General features: G+C 36.5%; 2 protein-coding genes across 2 annotated transcripts; both read right to left on the reverse strand.

Annotated features, from left to right (window-relative positions):
* Positions 1–1,261: 1,261 nt before the first annotated feature.
* Positions 1,262–15,527, reverse strand: LOC122830185 (jupiter microtubule associated homolog 1-like). Its single transcript, XM_044115340.1, has 5 exons — positions 15,292–15,527; positions 12,144–12,286; positions 7,125–7,222; positions 2,933–2,960; positions 1,262–2,590 (listed from the first exon to the last, which is right to left on the reverse strand). The coding sequence occupies exons 1-5, from the start codon at positions 15,345–15,347 to the stop codon at positions 2,457–2,459; spliced, it is 459 nt and encodes a 152-aa protein (XP_043971275.1). The 5' UTR covers positions 15,348–15,527; the 3' UTR covers positions 1,262–2,456.
* A 1,279-nt stretch (positions 15,528–16,806) lies between these two features.
* LOC122830186 (small ubiquitin-related modifier 2-like) lies at positions 16,807–21,372 on the reverse strand. Its single transcript, XM_044115341.1, has 4 exons — positions 21,248–21,372; positions 20,328–20,459; positions 18,831–18,902; positions 16,807–17,285 (listed from the first exon to the last, which is right to left on the reverse strand). Exons 1-4 carry the CDS (start codon positions 21,266–21,268, stop codon positions 17,220–17,222), a joined length of 291 nt encoding a protein of 96 aa, XP_043971276.1. The 5' UTR covers positions 21,269–21,372; the 3' UTR covers positions 16,807–17,219.
* Positions 21,373–21,375: the final 3 nt, after the last annotated feature.

The following is a 21,375-nucleotide window of genomic DNA, read 5'->3' on the forward strand; positions in this document are numbered from 1 at the left end:
CTTGGGCTGCTAGGAGAGGGGCTGGGCTTGGCTGGCATTGCTTACAGAAAGGATAACCCATTGCCCATCCATTGTGACTTAATCAGGAGGTCAAGTCAACTTATCATCAACTAAGTCAACTTATTACCAGAAAACAGCTGGGTGTTTTGTTTTTTTTTTACAAATAGAAATGCAAAAATGTGCAAAAAGATTTTAAGTAGCACATTTCACCCACAGAGTGGTCTCTGCTTCTCCCTGTGTTCAAAGAGAGATCCAGAGTCTTGGAGCCTCTGAAGAAAAGGTTCTGTTTCCTTTTGTTTTCAGTTTAGTATGGTCCTTAGGGAACTACTGGGAATAAACGGAGGTCCTCCAAGAATCTTGAAACACAACAAAACATACAGGAAGCAAACATTGTAGGCCACATTTTGTCAGAAGCTTGATAGATGAATTCTGGAAAACCTGCAACCGGTCTGGGGAGATTCTGGGTTTGGCACGTGAAGTGTTTTACCATAAACCAATTGTGGCAAAACAAAAGCACGAGTTATCATTTACTGCTCAGGCGAGAGACAATGGAACCAAGTTAGTCAACATTTTACCTCACCTTATCTTCTTAGCAATGGCTGAACATAACAACACAGTTTTAGACTGGAATGAAAAGAAGTAAACCATCCAGTTTATTTTTTTTTAATCCCTGCCATTCTCGATTCTTCTCTTCTGCACTCATACTGCTCAGAGGCAGTATGAGTGCAGTTTTCTTTAATATTTTTTGTCAAGCCCACCTTCCCATCCATCGTACTCCAGTTGTGGCCTTGAAATACATCCACAGGTGTTCTCCCAATTAACTCAAACGTGTCAGTTAATCTATTAGTGGTTTCTAAAGACCTGGCATTATTGTCTGGGCTTTCTTTGTTTAAAGAGATCATAATTATTTTTTTATATAAGCTTCTCAATTTGAAGACATTCATGAATAAATAGTTATTCTTTCTCTCGTTATTGTGGCACTTAGCAAATATAAATAAGTTTTGATGATCCTAAATGACCTAACACAATAAGTTTTGTCTGATTTAACTTAAGACAGTGGAAAGTATGTAGTTTCAACTGTTTACACCAAAACGTGGGAATTTTTCTCCACTTTCAGACTTGTCATTAAGGCAGATTGTTTTGGCTTTCTGTACAATCCACCACAAAAAAAAAAAAAGATCCTCCTGATTGGACATAATCTATTTGAAACCAAAACATGAGCAGAATCCCTCAAGCAGACAGAAACATACAGCTGGTCCAGTTCACGGTCAAAACTGATCTTTAATCTTCAGTTCCACTTGTGCCATTTCTTCATTTCAGATTTCTGCAGTGACTTACATCCAGCATGACCACTTTAAGGATGCAAATAGACATGTCTCACATAAGAAATGCTTAAAGAAAACACATCACAGGAGAAAAACATCATGTATCTAAAATGTTTGGTTAACTTTTTTTTTCCCTTCTTCGATGACAGCTGCTGGACACAGCGGTCATGCACACGGGTGCTATGGACTGAATACTGTCACATGAAATGTACAAAACGATTGTTCCAAACTTCCACTGAGCAGGAATAATGAAATATATCAGGGTAAAAGGGTGAACGAAAGGCCGGGCTGTCATAAGGTCACTTTTCAAATCTAAGATACACTTAGAAGTCAGGACCAAGAACATCAACAAAACTGGGTGTTTCAGGTAAGTAGCGGTGTGGCCCAGTTCAGAGTGAACTTACATGTAAAACATGGGACGGTGGGGCTTCAATAATCCAGGGTTAGTGGCTGCAATTTTAATGGAAAGAAAATCTGTTTTCATACATGGGATGAAAAGTACCTCCATCTTTTAGAGTAAAATTTATGTGGCTTCAGTGTGAGATCAATACTATTTTCAGTACAAATTCTTCAACTTCATGCAACAACCGTACAACAAATTATTGTAATAAAAAAAAACCAAACAAACAAAAAAACTTAAGAGGTGAAATTAATTTTAAAAATCTTCACAGTAAAGTTTTTTCTCACATCCATACAGACCAGACAAGCATGCAAGATGGGAGAAAGAAATAAAACGGTACAAACAGCAGTTACTGTGTTCAAGCATATGATCGAATCGCCCAGAGCTTGTGCTGCTGAAGTAACACTAGAGTTTTACGATGGGCTGTTGTTGTAAGCAGAATGAGCCTCGCACCCTGCTTGGCCGCTCTAATTTCAGGGGCAAAGGCCGATTTCCAACCATAAAAAATAGGAGTACATAAAGTGCTTCTGTTAAAATAAACAATAAAAACAGTACAAAAACAGCTTTCCAAAAACAGGTATCAAAACAATGCACTTGGGGATATGGAGGAGGTGGGTGTCTGCTGGACTTTAGATGTTTCCTGAAATATGAGCCGATTTTTGTTTTGAAGAGAAAACAAAAAAGATGAGTTCAGGGATGAGAGGAGGTCAGGAGGAGAAGTTGTGTGGCGTTTAACCCAGGATGAGGCTGGACTTGCCCCCCGGGGGATTTCGACGGCCAAGTGGTCCACCTGCGGCGGGCTCCTCAGCCTGCGGGGCCTCCTCCTGTGGCTCTGGAGCCGGATTTGGTTCTGCAGCGATGTTTTCTGAAAATGGACAGATGCGTCATGTTTGTAGAAAGAAAAGAAGATAATGACACCTTTAATCTGATCACACCGAACACACCCTTCTGGATTCATGCCTGGTTCTATCTGATAATATTCATGGAAATCTAAATATGCCTCTTCTGTTTAACGCTTCTTGAGACTAAACTAACTTGAATGATTTCTTTGCAATCTCTGGGAACAGAAAAAAAAATCCCTAGCTAACTTTTAAAAAGCACTGATTGATATGCTTAAAGCCTTTCTTTAGCGACCTAGCTGGGAAAATCCACAATGTCTTTCATGAAGTGGATGTTACAGAATGGAATGAGGAAAGAACCTGCTTACCATTATCACACACAGAATTATCTCCATCCTAAAAAAAGACAAGACAGAGAGAGATAGAAGGTCAGTATACTTTTTTTAGCCTTTTTTTTTTAGCAGCCCTCAACTGCTAAAAAAAACGCAACAAGTCTGAGAAAGCTGTATACACTGTGACACCTCGGTGTTTTTTACAGTCTATAAATAATTCCCCTGAACGAACAGGCGCAAAAAAAATGACACATCATCAGTACAAGCGTGTTCTCGGAGTACGTAAAAACTTAAATGTCAAACACCCGCCTACAGTGGATCACAAAAGTGTAAACGCCTCTTAAAATGTCAAGTTTAATAATTGACACTAATCGTTTGACATATTTTTCCACCTCTAATTTGACGTGGGGTAGGCAAGCAGATGCCTTTGTTTCAGTCTATTCATTTTTTAGTAAATTCTAGGTTTGCAAAGTAATATTTTGTTTTATTTTCTTAGTGTAATGCTGTTAATTTACCAACATAAAGTGTAACTGAACATGTATTCTGTACAGTTGAGCTAAAAATGAAATAATCTATCAGGTTGTAAATCTGAAGAAATAAAAAACTGCAATAACCTGATGTTACATGAATGTAAACATTAAAACTGATACTTTGTTGAAGTACCTTTTGATTCAGGTTCCGTCTTGTTTATTGTCACGCCGATCAATCAACCATCAATCAACCATCAATCTGATTAACCAGAAATAAACCTCAGCTGTTCAAGTAAGGTTTTTCTGATATTAGCACCCTGTAGCTAATGCCATTAGTAGCAGAGAGAATCACATCACTTTACCTATGACTTTATTAATAAATACTTAGTATTCTGTCACCCTAAATCTCTTCATTCTGTCCCACTCCCACTTTCATTGAAATTGTCTAGGGTTATTACGCATGTTTTAAACTTTCTTTACCTGGGGAGTGACTCTGTAAACATAAGGGATTTATAAAGCAGACACCAAACTGGAAAAACTACTACACTCACCCTCAAAATAAAAAGGAAATAATAGGGTCAGTTATTTGAGGCTTTCCACATCTATTCAATCTCTACAAACATGTTGGGTAAGTCAAAACTTTGATAGTCAGGTTTCCATACAATATTCTGATAATATGGCTATTTTACTGCAGGGGCTAAAATAAAAAAATTTAGAGCACCACTAAATAAAATACCCTAATCTTCCAACTGTGTTAAGGTGTGATAAAACCAGACCCGAACCTTTGGGACCACAATTCATGTCTGCCACAAACGACACTGAGCATCGATAAAGAAAACTTTGTCCTATACTGAAACATGAGATTGACACCATGTTGCTCTGGCGCGCCTTTTCTTTAGCTGCATCAGCTGACATTGTGTCACATTAAAGATGAAACTAAAGAGCCTGGTTTTTGCATGCTTACTTTTAAGCAGAATATCACATTCAGTGAAATATATTAACTTTACTTGATAATAATGCTTAAAATATGTGGTGATTGACTTTTTAATGTTTCCTAAAGTCTATTTTTACAAAACATTTGTGTCTTAAAGCCACAGAGACGAATACTCAACCTGCTGATGTCCCGTTCAAAGGTAAACATTTAGAAATGGAGTGAAAAATATTTACTGCTGTTTTGTTAAAAGAATATAAAATACTTTTTTTCAGTACACTCATCATAAATTTATTCATAAGGTTTAACATAATCATTTACCAAGTTGTTTTTTTTGGCAGCCATTTTTAACGTCTAAATGGTCATGGTTATTGCAATCCACAGTGTGAGAACACTATCAGTTCTACTACTACAACTAGTACAATAAACCTGTGTCACTATGAATGCTTTGTTTTAGATAACAATGACAGTTCCCTTTTAAGATCTCACCAACTATGAAAGTAGCAGTGGATCCTTTTGGCAGTTTCGTTGTTTTCTGTCTGAACATGAACGTTCATATGACTGCAAGCATCAATTAATGTGTCAAACAGCAAGGGGGGTTTTTCAAAGTGTGAGAGAGCAAATAGACAACTGCCCCCCCACCCCACTGATCCCACCCACCCACATGATCACAGCGATTTCTGGACATTTTTTGCTGTGTCGTTGCTGTTTCCATCCATGTTTCACTAATGTTGTGGGGTTTACCCACTTTAGCTACAAGTATCGCCACATTATTTGATGCTTCAGTTGCATTTTCATTCACAGAACTGAAAGTATAAACTACTTTCTGTTGTGACTGAAGTTTATTTATCTTCCTGTAAAAAAAAAATTTAATCCAGGGTCTTTGCTGACAACACCGTGGCACTGGATCTGGATTTGAGCATCTTCAGATCCAGACCATGAAAATACAACCTTCATGGTCACACTTCCATCTTTTTTTTTTTTTTATCTTGCATGGTCTAAACCGTCTCCTTACTCCCCACAGCTTTAGGTACAAACATTTTTCAATTTCAATTTCTTTTTTCAATTTTTTCTCTGGCATAGATTTGGTGAAGTTGACTAAATGTTTGCATGCAGCAGATTAATATCACCCAGCCAGCCTTACTTCAGTGATTCTCTAGGTGGACTGCTTCACTACAGGAACATATTGCAAAGTAACAATGGAAACAAAATATGTTGCACTGAAAGAAAATGGAAGCAAAAACTTGAGATCAATAAAACAAATGCAAAAGAAACAATGCAGCAACCTCATGCAAAATTAAACAAACAACAAACAAAATTCGTACAGGAGATCCAAAGTTTGTTTTTTCTGTTACATATAAATCAACAGGCCAATAAAAGAGTTTACAGCTACAATTAGTTCAAAGTCCATGAGATGTCACTAAGGATACTTAGGAACAACACTTGTGCCTGTTAGCGTGTCACTACTGTGACTAGAAATAAAGTACTCAACTCAACTAGCAGAATGTTCGATAGCTGTAACTCTAACAGATAAGGTCGTATTAGCCTGCAGCAGATTAATATCACCCAGCCAGCCTTACTTCAGTGATTCTCTAGGTGGACTGCTCGTCACTACAGGAACATATTGCAAAGTAACAAAAGAAAAACGCTGGAAACAAAATATGTTGCACTGAAAGAAAATGGAAGCAAAAACTTGAGATCAATAAAACAAATGCAAAGAAACAATGCAGCAACCTCATGCAAAATTAAACAAACAACAAACAAAATTCTGTAACCAGATAAAATGTTACAGCCACAGGAAATAAAATGTTAAAGAAAAATGTTGCAATTAGCAGAAAAACGGCAAATACAAAAACCAGGAAAAGCAGAAGAAAATAGAAGAAAGAGAAGGTGTGTTGTACTTCATGGGTTCTTCAAACACGTCTAGACCAATTTTGTAGAACGGTAGAATATTTATTCCAGGCTTCCCATAGAATTTATCCTTTGTTGTAAAGCTGGCAGGATTTCATTTTTACAATTTTTTGTTATTGCTTCTATTTCCTGTAGTTGCAGCATTTTTCTTGTTTTTTTGTTGATTGTAGGTTTTTGCTTAATTTTTCTATGATTGCAGATTTTTCTTTGCAAAGAAAATGTTATATTTGTCTTTGGCGTTTGTGTGTTTTGGAGATTGCATTGTCCATGTGTGTGCAGCGTGTTTCGCTGTCTGTACACTTGGGGCCCCTTCAACTTTATGCAAAGTTCCGTGAGTTGCTTGCTCACAGGAACAATTGTTTAGCTTTCTCCCTCAGAAGAGCAGGGCTCTCCAGAGCGTCAACTCAGGCAGTCTGGAAATGAAGGAGTTTTACAGTAAATTGTCTGTGCTGTTCAACTGAGAACAGCACAGACAATGTGTGCAATTATATCAATCTACCATTTTATGGCCACAGCCACACTTCAGCAACTTTTTGGCCTGTCTCTCTAAAAGTGCTTCTTCCTTCACTGATTGTATGATTTATTTCTTTACATTATCTTCTCATCCAAGTGCTATAGAAAACTGTGAACCTCATCCAACTTCCAAAAACTGCTTTTTGTACAGTTTTAATCTCCCTGGAAAATTTGGCTTTCGTATCCTGACACTCCCTGGTTGCCTCTGGGGCAGGTTAGTGGGTTGTTGGTTGGTTGACTTCAACACTCTCAGGTCATCCAAGTTGAAAAGCCACCCGATTCTCAGACTAATGTTTATGGTGAAAGAGGATCAGAATGGTCAGTTTACTTCCTTCCTTATGTGGAAGTTCTCACTTCCTTATTTTTGCCCCAGACAAACTCATGATCGGCGTTAAATTCTTACTGTGGCAGGAGCCTCTCCAACGTGATTGGCGCCGTGGTTGACGCCTCTTCTCAGGGGGGCCGACGGCTCTCCGCACAGAACACCTGTGGGTTTTCCTCCTGAAAGAGCGGAAAGAGATGAAAGAGATAAGAGCCGTCATGTCAAACGCCGTCTGATGGATGCTTGTTATAGCTGGGAAGTCTCGTTCGCAGATGAACGTTATCAGAGTTGTTTACATTTTCTGACAGATCCAACAGCTTCTCAAACGTTTACAACGCTGAACACTGAATAACATGCTGACAGCCGTTAACCTTTCACAAACATAAAAACATAAGTTTGCTTTGTGTTTCTTGTTCCATAAGCCAACATTTTTAAAAGTAAAAACAATATCTAAATAAATAAAACTCCACAAAATTAAGTCAATATAAATAAATAAATAAATCAATAATGCAAGTTGCATGTAAAAATATTTATTACCAGCTATCAGTAGTTAACACTAAAAGGGAAAAAAAATGAATCACTGTTTCCTTCTACTAATCTCCAATTTGCTTTATCTGTTCAACTGTAAACTTTATATTTGATCTACATAGAAGCTACATCTGGTCTGATGTTCTTCTTCCTGGAGGGGGGCATTGGCTGAGATAATGCTACATCCTGATCAGCTCTATCTGAAGAAAAAAAAACCCCATCAGAATATATCTGGTTACCACCCTCAGTCTTTCAAGCATGGTGTTGGCAGCATGGATGTTTTTGTTGCAGCAGGAACTGGTTGACTGGTCTGCATTGGCTGTGAGAAGACAGCAGCCAAATTAAGATAAATTCTCAAAGAAAACCTCTTTAAGAGAGCATTCAAACTGAGCATGACAGGATCAGCAGAGAAGAATGGTATAAAACATCCAAAAAGGTGTGGCTAACTTGTGGAGACATATTCAGTAAGACTGTTGTTGCTACCAAATGTGCAATTGTATCAATCGACAGCTGCACCTACCATTTTAAAATGTTCATATTCTTTATGAAATTTTGAAAACCTGTTTTTAACTTTTCATTATCACCAATTTTGAGTGGATTTGTTTTTAAGTTAGGTCTTTCAGAACAATATAGTACTAAAAACATGAAAATATCTAAGTACTATAAATAATTAATCCACAGTGGTTAAAGTACATGGATGAATGAAGCTATTTACATGTATGTAGCAAAAGTAGGAAATAATGAAATGGCAATGTGTAAATACAAAATAAGAGTATGACTTGGCAAAATGATCCGATGCCATTATGACTTGATCAAACCTGAAGAGTTTGTAGCTGTAGGTATTTATTGGAAATGGATAACCACATTTATTTACAGTAAATTACAAAGTGAGTATGAACAGATGCATGGTCTGCAGAGAAGGTCAGTCAGTTACACTAAACACTTGGGCATTAAAACACTAAAACTGCAACCACATGCTCAGCAACCAAAATTCAGTTCTCACAGTCTGACTCAACCAAATTCCTAAAAGGTTAAGCTTTGCTTCGGGTGTTCTAGCTGTGTCTGAGGCTACTCTTGTTTTTTTGTGAATACTGAGAGTTGAGGGCAGCAAAGGGGAAAGTACAGCCCACAAACTCAAAACTCTGAAGTTGAAAGTTATGACCCAACATTGTGACCTTCATTTTGTTCTTTGTCACGTCTCACTTCCATCCTAATACGCTTTGGAAACCTTTGGTTGTTTTTTTTTATTATTAAAAATTCCACTTTCTCACTAGCTGTCATTACAATCAGTATGTTCACAATGCTTATTTTAAACCGAGACAGAGGAGCACTCATTTCCTGTAGTGTAGGTTTTTTCTCAGACTTCTATTAAAGAACTGAGTACTGATCGCACCAGAACCAATCTGTCAATCAATATAAGCCTTTGAAAACTGATTTAGTCCTGATCCAATGTTGGAGGTCTACAAAGGACTTCCCCATTGAACAGAGGTATACCACAATAATTTAGAATATTGCAAAAAACTTCACTAATTAATGAAACTGGTGTAGATTAATTATACAGAAAGTGAAATACTTCAAGCCTTGGTTGGGGGTTCTTTAGCATGAATTAACTTTTTCCGCTCGATCCCAGGACCTTCAGCTTCAAATAAACCGCAACATTTACATTCATCTGAAAATATGACTTACCGTAGATTACTGAGCAACAGTCCAGTTATTTCTATCTTTAGCTTGGAAGGCTGACTTTGTAACTGTCTTCATGTGTATCTGACTCCGGTCTTGGTCCTTTCCTTGTGAAGCTTCCCAAATTCTTGAGCGGATTTTGCTTGGTAATTCTCTGAGGTTATTCCTGTATCTGGTACACTTATTCCAACCACATCTCACAATGTTCTAATTTTATTGCCTACCAAGCTTTGGGTTTTTATTATCCTTAAGTCATAATCAGCAAAATTACAGGAAACAAAGAATTGAAATATTTCACCTTATGTGTAACAAGTTTATATCATATACGAGTGTCATTTTCTGAAATGAGCAACAAAAATATATCAAACTTTTTTACAATATTAAAATTTTTTAAGGTATACCTGCACTTATGATCATATATTTATAATCAGGGAAAAATTTAATTAAACACACAAAGGTTAGTAAATGTAGCCTTAATACATGTGTGTTGGGTGAATATATCTGTCATTTTTCAATCCAACCTATACCTTAGACAATTTTAGTGTCGGCTAAAGTATCCTAGTTCTGAAAAACAAGAACAAATCTAACAGATTAAAAAAATTCCTTTTGACGTCACTTATTCAAGTTTCAATGTACTTCCTATTTTAGATAGAAAAACAGAAGTAAAAGAAGGAATTGAAAAACTTTCTCAGTAAAGTAAATACAGCTAGACCTAAAGGGTACAGCTAAGTGTAAGAGGTTTGAGAAGAAAGGAAATGAAAGATATGTATGAAAGTTTCAGTGTGCACGCAGCCTATCAGAAAATATTCTTTAAATAACCCACGGAAATGTTGTTGTGTTCCTCTATCACACTTTGTACTTGATGCTATATACTACGGCTTTCTAAGGAGAGAACCAGACTGAGGTGTCTGTATTTTAAATTATTCTAAAATGTTAATTGGAAGTGTGTAATGCAATATTAACCCTTTCAAAAGAGAGATAAACTGCGGTGGCTGTACTGATGAAACAAAGACATTTAGTAACTTTAAGGTCAGTTTTATGACTCATTATTTGGTGAAAGGTACTAGAGTGGTTTCATCAGAAGCGAGCAAAAGTAAGATTGTTAACAGAGATCTGACATTATCAAAAAGATCTTTAAACAAACATTCACATGCACTAGAGCAACATTTATAACCATTAAAGGAAATGAAGAAGTTATTTTAATTTGCCTGTATTTAGAAGGGGATTTCTAGCAGTTCAAAAAGTTAAAAAAATAAATACTGCAGAACATGAAGTAATATATAAAAAAAACAATCTACTTGTCTACTTAGTATTATATACCAGAATGCTAATGTCTTCTCAGACTTCAAGTACAGTTTGTTTATTTCTCTGAATTAAAAAGGCACCAACTGTTGAGGAATAAAAAGCTAATCAGGTTTAAAGTTCAAATTTTTAAAATTAAAATCAGACCGCTTGAATTAGAATAGCCGAATGTCAAACAAACAACTGCAGGCATAAGGCATGTTTATTTTGCTCAACAGTTGTAAGAAAATTGTAAAAAGGGATCGGCTCATCAAGTAGAATGATGAGCTTTAGACCTTTGAATGGGAAGTTTAAGAACCTTTACTCTAATGGAAACTAAAGTGAAGTGCCCCCTCTGGTGAGTAAAGAATTTACAAAAAGTGGATTTTGGATTTCTCTGGAGAACCTTTACTTTTCTTTTACAGCTGCAGCACTTTCTCTTCATCATTAATTTCCTGAACAAATAGACTGAACAATAAACCACTTCTTACTGACTCTTATGTACATGTGATAAGAGCCAGTCTTATTGTGCTACACTGATATCCGGTATTTATTTTTAAAGGCTTGGCTCTCTGCGGTACATCACAGGTCAGTGATATTGTCTCTGAATTCAAAAGTATGGGAAACACATTGGGAGTGGAAATCCCACTGGGAAAAAACAGGAAACTGAAGTCAAAGTATAGAGAGCTTTCAGTAAGCTAAAACTGATTAAAAACAAATTTTTACGACTCAACAGTCTTGTCATGTTGTACATTCAAAGTCAGTTGGCTAAAAAGCTAGACTTCAAGGACTGATGAGGGAAATGATAAAGACCTGGGCTCTTGAGTCAGACTGAATGAGAATCAGATAGCTGTCAACTGGCATATCTGAAGGAAAAAAATGGATTTTCAAAAGTTATTAGTTGTCATCTTGTCCAAACATCTGTTGTTTTCCGTATTTTTATAGGGTGATGTTAATATGTTTTAATTTCATTTTAGTTTGAATTTATAATATTCTAAATGTGACATAGTTATAAACGTATCTTTAAATGTCTGGGTGTTTTTTGTCTTTCACGAATGTTTACAGAATTTTTCATTCTGAATTTTTGCAACAAAACATAGAGGCTAAGATATGTATGTTAGCACATTTATGTTCATTTTTAATTTAGCTTTAAATGGAAATTTGCATACTGTATGCAGACTGTCTCTAAGCCATGAGATAGCAGCTCAACGAGAAATATTTTAATGATTTAATATCATGAGACCTTATATAACGTGATCTTGTTACACCCCAATTATATCCTAAACTCAGGACATTGTTCAGTCACGTGAACTTGTTAGGCAACACAAATACTCGAGTTATGTCTTAGGTCATGATACCCCTTGCTTGGAGGCTGAAAATAAAAACCTCATAATTTTTGATAACATTTCCACTTACCTTAGATTTTTTTTGAAAGTCCACAATGAAAAAAGCTGGGTTTTTTTTTTTTTCCTACAATCACAGCAAACTTTATTTATTCAGTCTCAGATATAAAAAAAAAAAAGGCTAATGCTTTAGCAGAAATTGACATAATACAAAGCTGAAAATTAGTACAACACACAAAAAGCACTAGGAAAGTAAGTAAGATAGTACCTGGTGGGTTGTTCCTTCGATTAGCGTAAGGGTCTTCCGGCTCTGCGAACACACTGGACGCCATCTTGTTTTTTCTGACGGGAGGTTTCTCCTCATCTGCCCCAAGTGAAATGTTGGAGCCGCCACCAGGAGGGCGCAAAACCCTGGAAACACATTAAAGTCACTACTACCAAACTCTGGGTTTTTCTTTTTTATTTTCCAATTTTGTCATTTTCTATTTTTGAGATTTCCATTTATTTCAGAGACATTACATAAAAACAGTAAATGCTACATGCAATACAAACAACTTAGCCTTTTAGACAAATATAGGTGTGTTTGAAGAAAAAGCATGATGGCTTTTATTGAGGCCATTGATTTAGTTTTAGATTTTCTTTTGGTCAGTCTTTAAACTGTAATGATGAAACATGGAGCTCTGACTTCCACCTCTGATTTGCTGACGAATGCTAAGTGTTAGTGACATAATGTCCAATCTTCAAGTTCGACCCGTGGGGATTTTATTGATTGATGATAATGCCGGGGTTTTCGCTGTTTTTGGGGCACCAATAAGCATCCTTGAGAATACAGTTCCCGTATTCTCAAACCTAAAGCTTGACAGTTTTGGGGCAAGGAGAGAATTCATCTATTAAACTCATCAAAGATGAATACATAAACTAAAGGCTGGAGTTGAGACATTTTTTATAAGCGTATTTGTGAGCTTGCCTCTTTATTTTTAAACCGAATAAAATTTCAGATCTTTGTATAACTTTTCTTCAGGTTAGCTTAGAAAGCTGTTATTGTTACAGGTTAATTTTCTAAAATGGAAAAAAGTAACTTTTAGGGATGCTCATATGTTAAAAATTGGACTGATATTGATATCCAGTAATAACTATGCTGTTATTCAAGATTTACCAATATTTTATTTTATCAATTTTTTATATCCGATTACTTGATTAACCGTAAGAATAATCGATAGATCACTCGATTACTAAAATATTCATTTACAACAGCCCTAGACGATACTTGTTTAGATAATATTATGTGCCGTATTACATAAAAAACAAGACATTATTTAACATTATGGATGACTGTACAATCAAGTTCAATCAGACCAAGTGGTGTTGACAACAATGACTAAAAAAGATTCCATTGACACATTTGGTTTGCTATTTGGTTTCTACCTGCAAATGTCATTGTTTCTATAGTACTAAAGAATAATGAAAGCGTTTCAAAGGCTTGAAATGAAATGAAATCAAAAACATCAAATCCATATGAAGAGTCTATATTTAAAGTATAACCTCTTCATAACTTTGTTCTGGCATCCTGGATTTTCAACCCCTCCAGGTCTTGACTGGTGACTCCTCCAGGTCTTGACTGACGTCAAACCATTCTTGTTGTCCATTATTAATTCCCCAACTTTAAGAGAATGGATTACATCCTCTTTGTAGGGTATTCATCCGGGAAGACCACCGGTTCAAAATGTCAAGGTTGTAATCATTACCACTTTTGCCTTAAGATACAGTACTCCATCCTGCTGAATCATCCCTAAATCTTGCCTGGACTCGTAGAAAAAGTTCCTCTTGGAGTACATTTTGATCTGCCATTTGTTTGTGGCAGTAGCTTTAGGCAGTTTTGTGAGAAGGCCCTTGCATCAGAACCAAACTCACACATGGAGTGTATCAGGATGTTTCATTCTTGGCACAAAACAGGGTGCATGAGAACGCTCACATTTTTTTCACTGCACAAATGATTTTCTACAATAATCAAAAGTAGATTTCATAGGAGAAACTAACTTTGCATCTGTCTTTTCTGGTATCCGTCCTAATAGTCCCTGGATTTTCAGTCTGTTTTTCTTAAATAAAAGAGACTTCTTTGCTGCCACAAAACCTCTACCTTAAATTTCGGGTTTTACTGTGTGTGGCTACATGTTCATGTAAAACAGAACAAATGGATTTTAATACGAGGTGTGAATGCCTATATTTGTGTTAAGTGTTAGCCTACATTTGTCTTCCTTTCAATCACATCTGACACTTTTCTGTATCAATCAGTTTACCATTAGAACAGAAAATGTTGAGCTTTCATAGAATCACATGTGTTTTTAATTTGATTATTAGGAGAAATAAAGTCAGCTGAGCTCATTGTTTGAAGAGAAAACAGGAAATGGTCACTTTAGTTTGACCTTTTTTTAGCTGACATGACTAAAAATTGCAAAAGCTCGACACAAACAATTTACTGTAATTTTCCATTTTACATGTGGCATCCACATATCCTGTTTCACCTGACTGTTTTTAGTGTTTTAAACAAAAACATTTTTTGAATATAAAGCATTTGATCACACTCCTAAATGGTTTTGAATTATACTGATTTGATTGTATAATTCTTTGACCAGTTTGTCATGTGAAATGGCTTGAGAAAAGATTGATTGTGAATTGTAAATCTACAGGCCACATATACTTTGGTTTACCTCTCTAATTACGTCGTTACAAAGTGCTAACTTGTTCACGTATTTTCAGGGGGAAAACATTAAACATCAACAATCGTTAAACGTAAATTTTTCAGTGCTCAATATTGCTGTAGCGTAAGCAGATTTCTAATAATCCAGATTAATTCAAATCCCACATGTGAAAGAAAATGCACACGTGTCAGGTGTGGCCAGCTGTAATATGGCCCTTGTTATCATCAGGCAACATGCTGGGCAGACTGATTCTACATCAGCTGTCGTCTTGACAACTGATCTGAAATGTGCCGAGACCCCACCCTAATGGAGTGACCGATCTGGTGTATGAAATCTTTCTCAGACTGTAAACACGACAGCTCTCTCTCTCTCTCACACACACACACACAGACTCGCGGAAATGTAAAAGGACTGTAGAGATTGGCACCGAGATGTTAGCTGGGTAGCATTTTTTTTTTTTTTTTACAAAAGGGATGGTCCAAGCATGCTAACTTGCTAGCTATGATTAATAATGCGAATGTTCCATCATGAAATGCCAAACTGCAGGTTTGATCTATCGCATTTTAAACATATTAAACGGTTAGTTAGACATAAAAAGAAGCCGTTCAGAAAAATTCTATATTTTCATTAATTACACGTTGGACCGTTGGTAAAGTACGGATGCTTAACGTGTGGGCTAAAGCCGTCCCATCGGTCCGAATGAAGCCTTTTATTTACCTGGAACTGTTTTTAGCACCGGGCTCCATCCCCTGAAATGTCGTGGTAGTCGTCATTTCTGCACAAAAACGCCGTACGCTTGTAATAAACCTGTCAGGAGTCACGCAAACTGAACTTGTTTAAACAATGCTTCACCACCTCATCATCGCCCGAACAAGCTAACGTTTCCGAAGCATCAGCATCCACCTGCCTGCAGTCTAGCAGGAAACCTAGCCTGAAGACGGCGCCTAACTTCCGGCTAAGCCTTCAAAATAAAACCTAATATACGAGCTTTGTGGTGTTGCGTTTATTGGCATCAAATAAGTGTAAATGACATAAATGTGTAATAGTATTGTTATATCCTTTTGTCTAATTCTCTTTGAAACTTATTTAAAATCTGTAAAGTGTCAGAGCTTCTGAGTTGTCTTTACAGTTCTGATCTGCTGATACCCTAAGTGTTGCAAAGCCTCAGTCATTTTGGAAGAGTTCACTTAGGTTATGAATAATTTAACTTAACAGAATAATATATGAGGCTTAATGATTTTCTAGCGACCAGAGAACGTTCTCCAAAGGTTATCTAAAGTTTCAACATTGTATCTTTTTTGGGAGTTATTAGGGAACAATCATTAAATGTAATATTTTCTAAATGTTCTCTGCAACTTCACAATGTAACTTTAACAAAACATTTAGAAAATGTTATTTGATGGGTAGTTTCAACATTGACAGTGAAACCTTTTGAAAACTTTCAGACATTTTCTAAAAGCCCCTCAAAGGCAATTCTTTGATGAACCAACTTTCACTGAATTTATGACTGCAAATTTTTAGGGCGTTCCTGCAGGTTTTGGACAGCTACAGAGTGTTTACCCATCTTCCTTCACAAAAGGGCTTAAGCAGTTCAGTAAGATTGGGTAGTCATAATCAGTTAATCTAAGGTTTACTGATTAAAAACCTCATGTTTATAATCTGTAAACCAGATTTACTGGGGATATGGTCTAATCCCATATTCCCAGATTTGGATGTGGGGTTAAACTGGGGCGTTCATGACCAATACTTGTCCCATCAACAGATTTGCCAGGCAGTTGTTAATCTTTCCAGCTCCTTCAGTGTGCTGCCACAAGCCTTTTGGCACCATGCTGGATTCTGCTCTCATCTAACTCATCAATTGAGGTGGACAGCCATGTCCTGTTTGATTTGCATTTGAAATGATGGTACTCTGAAAGATGTTCAAGCTTGCAATATTGTGTTACAACCTAATGTTCCTTTGAACCTCTCCATGTTTTCCCCAACTCTCCTGCTGTTTTTGCTCTGTAAAGTTTCTGTGAGGCATGCACAGATCGTGTTTTGAATTTAAATTGCACAAAGATGGACTGTTTATTCATGAGTTGACCTGTGATGTTCCAAGGCCAAGCATCCTATCAAAATGGAGCGAGTATAACTTGCTCAATTTGAATACACTGAAGATCATGTTAACAGGATGGGAGAAATTCAAAGGGTATGAATACTACTGCAAGACAATAGGAAACTGAACACCAAACATTTTATTAAAAAAGTCAATTTATTTCAATAATACACTTTAAAACAACAGATGTCAGCAAATTTAAAACACGGGCTTACTCAACAACAATATTCTATCCAAATCAAAACCCCTGTTGTATGTATAAAAAACAATTACTTTCAGCTCTTGGGGAGAAGAAAAAAAAAATAAAAGAAAAGAAAAAAGGAGAAAATAACTTGACAAGCTGTTGATATCGCCACACTGCACAGTTCAGAGATGCTTACATATTAAGTGTCAGTGCGATGCAGGTGTATGTCAACTCTCCCTGCTGCCTTTCAGCATTTTGTACAAGTATCCCATGATATAAACACTGGTGATGAGCATATGAAGACTGGGTATAACAAAGGTGTTCAGGGACAAAAAGGGAGGTAGGGATGTTCACAGGAAACAGTCTTTAAAGAGCCGATCCTCCAGTTTGTTGTTGGAACACGTCAATTGTATCTTCATCTTCCATTTCTAGCTGTAAGGGAAATAGAAAAGAAAGTCAGTCTAGAGTCTCTGGGTAAAATGGAACAGCAGCTTTCACAAAATGAGGTCTTTACTAAGAAATGTATTAATAATTAAGCATTAATGTGAATGTATAAATTTACATGAGGTTGTCATAGCATGAAATCAAAAACTTCTACTGAGATAATAAACGAGTTAAATAAACTTACTCTTTTATATAGTTGGAATCTGTCTACTATATATATAAAAAATCCTGTTCACTTATTTCACCTGAATGTCCACATATCTATTGCGCAATATATGTAGTGTTTGTCTCCATATAAACTGCATTGATAACTCGATTCATAATATAAGGAATCATCTTATTGTTCATCAAGTTCAACAATAATAGCATAAACTTCAGTTTTTTTGGGGGGGGTTTTGCACAATATTATCAAAAAGAAAACTCAAATGTTCTAAGTTGCAACGGCATTCATAGCTGAACATATTTGAAAAAATACATTTAAAATGACTGTGGCTTGTTGTACTAAAAGGGAACTAAAAGCATTCAGAAGGAGGCTTAATGTTGGTCACACCAGCAACATTACGTACGTTGATGGCTGACAAAAGTTTACAGTCAGCAAAACCTTTTACTTGTGTGCACCAGTGCCCTGACCAGAACTAAGTGGTTCAGTTTTGCTAAATCTGGTCTTTTACTCTTATGATAACTTAGTGTTCATAATATAGATGGTCTGAAATTTAACCTGAATACTAAGTTGTACAAGTTACACAACTTTGGTTTCATAAAAAACACTGCAAGCAAACTGAAATTCAGTGGTATTTGTGGTTGGCACTCATCACCTCGCAGGAATAAAAGTTCTTTATCTGAACCTCAGTTGACTCCTGTGGTTTTTCTGCAGGGGAGAGGCGTCGTTTTCATGCTTCAAAAACACGTTGGAGACTAATCTGAAGTTTTGCTTTTGGTCTTAAAATGTTTCAGGGTTTTTTTTTGTGTCTTTTGAGTATAAAAAGTAGATTAAGAGCTATACAGAAATTAAGACAATCATTGGTGTGATACAGCTCCTGGTTTTAAAATAAACAACTGATTTTAAAAGGAAAAAAAAATAAATGAATGTTTTTAATATTTTTGTCTTTTGACAGTGGTGCTTTATTTTATTCACACTACACCCAAGTTTATTTAAAAGCAGAGTAAGACTACATGAATAACCAATATGAGAGCAACAAGGCTTGAAAAGTCTCTGTTCACACTCCTCTTGTTTCACCACTACTCAACAGTATTGTATAATAACATAAGCCCATGCAACTTAAACAGAATCTACATGAGAATGGAAAATTGTTATCGGTGGACTAGTGTTCTTCCCACAGGGCAGAGTTGCAGTGATTTGTGTTGTAACATTGTCTGGGTTTCAGTTTTACTGAACAGCCTTAGAAATAGGATTGGGCAATAAAAGCATTAATAATAAAACATCAATAAATAGTAATAGTCCACAAGCTGAAAAACAAATCGCCTAGTAACAAAAAGTCAGAATGCAAGCTAAACAACAACGTGTTGGCTTACCTGCGAAGGTGTGTCTGTTTCATTAATAGGCTGACCGTCAAATCGAAATCTTATTTGTCTCATTGACAGACCCTAAAAGGACAGAAACGTATAAATAATACAAGAACAGGAATTGAGTACATACATTCAGATCAGATTAAATGTTTTATTTACAGCACATTTTAAAACTTTTCTTCTGGGAAAAGTGCTTTACAAATTATGATACAGTACAAAGTAGGATGGACAAGTGGGAGTAGGCGTCATCTAGTAACAAATTCCAACTCCAGCCAGTGTCAACGTGATCTTGAATATACATTTAATGAAATGAGTAATATTAAAAACAAACAAAAGATCAAATATTTGCTCTTCTGTGGATCTCAGCAGTTGTGTGGTAGTGGTTACAAAATAATATTTTACCATACTTTGACTCTTATAGCTTAACTTTAGAGTGATAAAATGTGTGCACTTTTTTTTTTAATTCTCTCATTTTCTGGTCAGAGGTTTAGTTGTATTTTCAGCAGCTCGTAGTCATCTCCATCTCAATAACTTAAAAGTGTAAAAAATCTATTGCAGCAATTCAACTCAAAACAGAAAACTCAGGTTAGTCATTACAAAAAGTAAAATAACTGAAATGTTTATTATTGACTGAATCTGGAAGATAAAACCGTATCTCCCATCTGAGTGAACTCTTTGCTCATACTATGTCACACTCGTTCCATGGTCTACCGCTTACATTTCATATTGATTTCAAGTTTATTACTACTTTGTGAGAAAGATTCATGGTGTAATATCCATACTGGAACATTTCAATCAATTCCAAGCCGCGTTAAAGAAGTAGATCACCAGATAAAATGAAGATATGAAAGGGGAGTACTGACACCATCCACTAAGGTGGGCTTTGTTTAGCAAGCTAGCTGTTAGCAGCTTTCCTAACAAATAGAGGGATTGAAAAAGAAGGACAAAAAAAAAAAGGGTGAACCACAGTCTTGAAATGCTTGTTCGAGGGAGAATCACAAGGCAACTGGAGTCGGTGCTTTAAGAGGTACAACACATACAGATATCTACGACATGAACTACAACTGTGACATTCCTTATGTTAAGCCATTCTGGAACCACAGAATGTGGACTGGACTGTTCTCAGTGGTCCAAAAATAATTTTTCAGATGAAAGTAAAGTTTGTATTTCATTTGAAAACAACTGTTTTTGAGTCTGGAGGAAGCGTGGACAATGGGCAATTTGAGGAACCATGTCATCTGCTAGAGTTGGCGCAGTGCATTTTATCAACTGTGAAGCCAGAACGGTCTAAATCCCAACCGGAACTGCACAAATAGTTTTTATTCTGGTTAATATATTTAATATAATGAATATAATTCAGTTAATATAATGTTATTTGGATTCATATTCTAGAAGTGTGTCCGGAACACTCACTACTTGCATTTAAGCCAAATTTTAAACCATTTTAACATATCAGTAACTTTATTTATTGAGAGCAAAAGCATGTTTGTAGAGACGTCTCACCTGCCGTTCACAGTAAGCTTTCATCAGCTTGCTGAGAGGAGTGTGCCTTTTAATCTTGAACTGCACAACCGAGCCATCCTGCCCTGCCACCTTCAGGTTGATGTGCTCATTGTTCTCAGTCTTTACTCCTTCCTGAGGAGACAGAGGAAACAAGTTAACATGGAGTCGAGCAACACTTAAAACCTCCAAACCACCAGAAACGAGGCCCATCTGGATCGACCATCGTCAGTTTGAAACTATATCTGGAGTCTCCAACCCCAGCTAATGTCCTGCAGGTTTTAAATGCAACCCTGCTCCAGCACACCTGAATCAAATTAATGGCTGGTTACCAGGCCCTCGCCAAACTTGATGGCATGCTGAAGAGGTAATGTAATCATTTGATTCAACTATGTTGGAGTAGGGATGGATCTAGAACCTACAGGAAAGTAGCTCAATGTCATCTGTCGACTGATCACTAAGATATTAATCACTCTTAACATTTAGTCTTCCATTGAACGTCATTTAAAAAACAGCTAACTTGACTCATACTCGAACATATAAGATGTCTTTCGGACATTAGCTTTTTGTCCCAACTAGTCATTCCAGCTACAACCGGCTAACTAGCATTTCAACTAGATTCTTGTTAAACCCCTTAGTCACGAAAGCACTAAATTAATTACTTGGTATTGACAAATGTTCCCCAGCAAGACAGTATCTAAACGAAGCACAAAAACTATTCCTTTCATTCTGCCAGGTACTCAGAATCTTTAGCCGCGTTAGCTTATTATGCTAATTTTAACCGCAAGCTTGCTAGCTAAAACAGTAGCTTCGAGTTTGCCTGTTTGTTTCAATTTCTTTACAGGAAAACTGTTAAGACAAAATCATTTATACATCACGTATGCATGTAGCAAAAAAATATACAAAAGCCACTCCGTCCTCACCTTTGGCTTCTCGTCTGCCATCGTTGTTGCTGCTGTTTGTGCTACTTCGGCTAGCCGTTGTGCGCCCGATCTTCAGCGCATGCGCTGTATTGCACTGACGGGTCATGCTCACCATATGCTCCAGCTTT

Source organism: Gambusia affinis, linkage group LG04 (assembly GCF_019740435.1).
Source record: "Gambusia affinis linkage group LG04, SWU_Gaff_1.0, whole genome shotgun sequence".
Classification (NCBI taxonomy): domain Eukaryota; kingdom Metazoa; phylum Chordata; class Actinopteri; order Cyprinodontiformes; family Poeciliidae; genus Gambusia; species Gambusia affinis.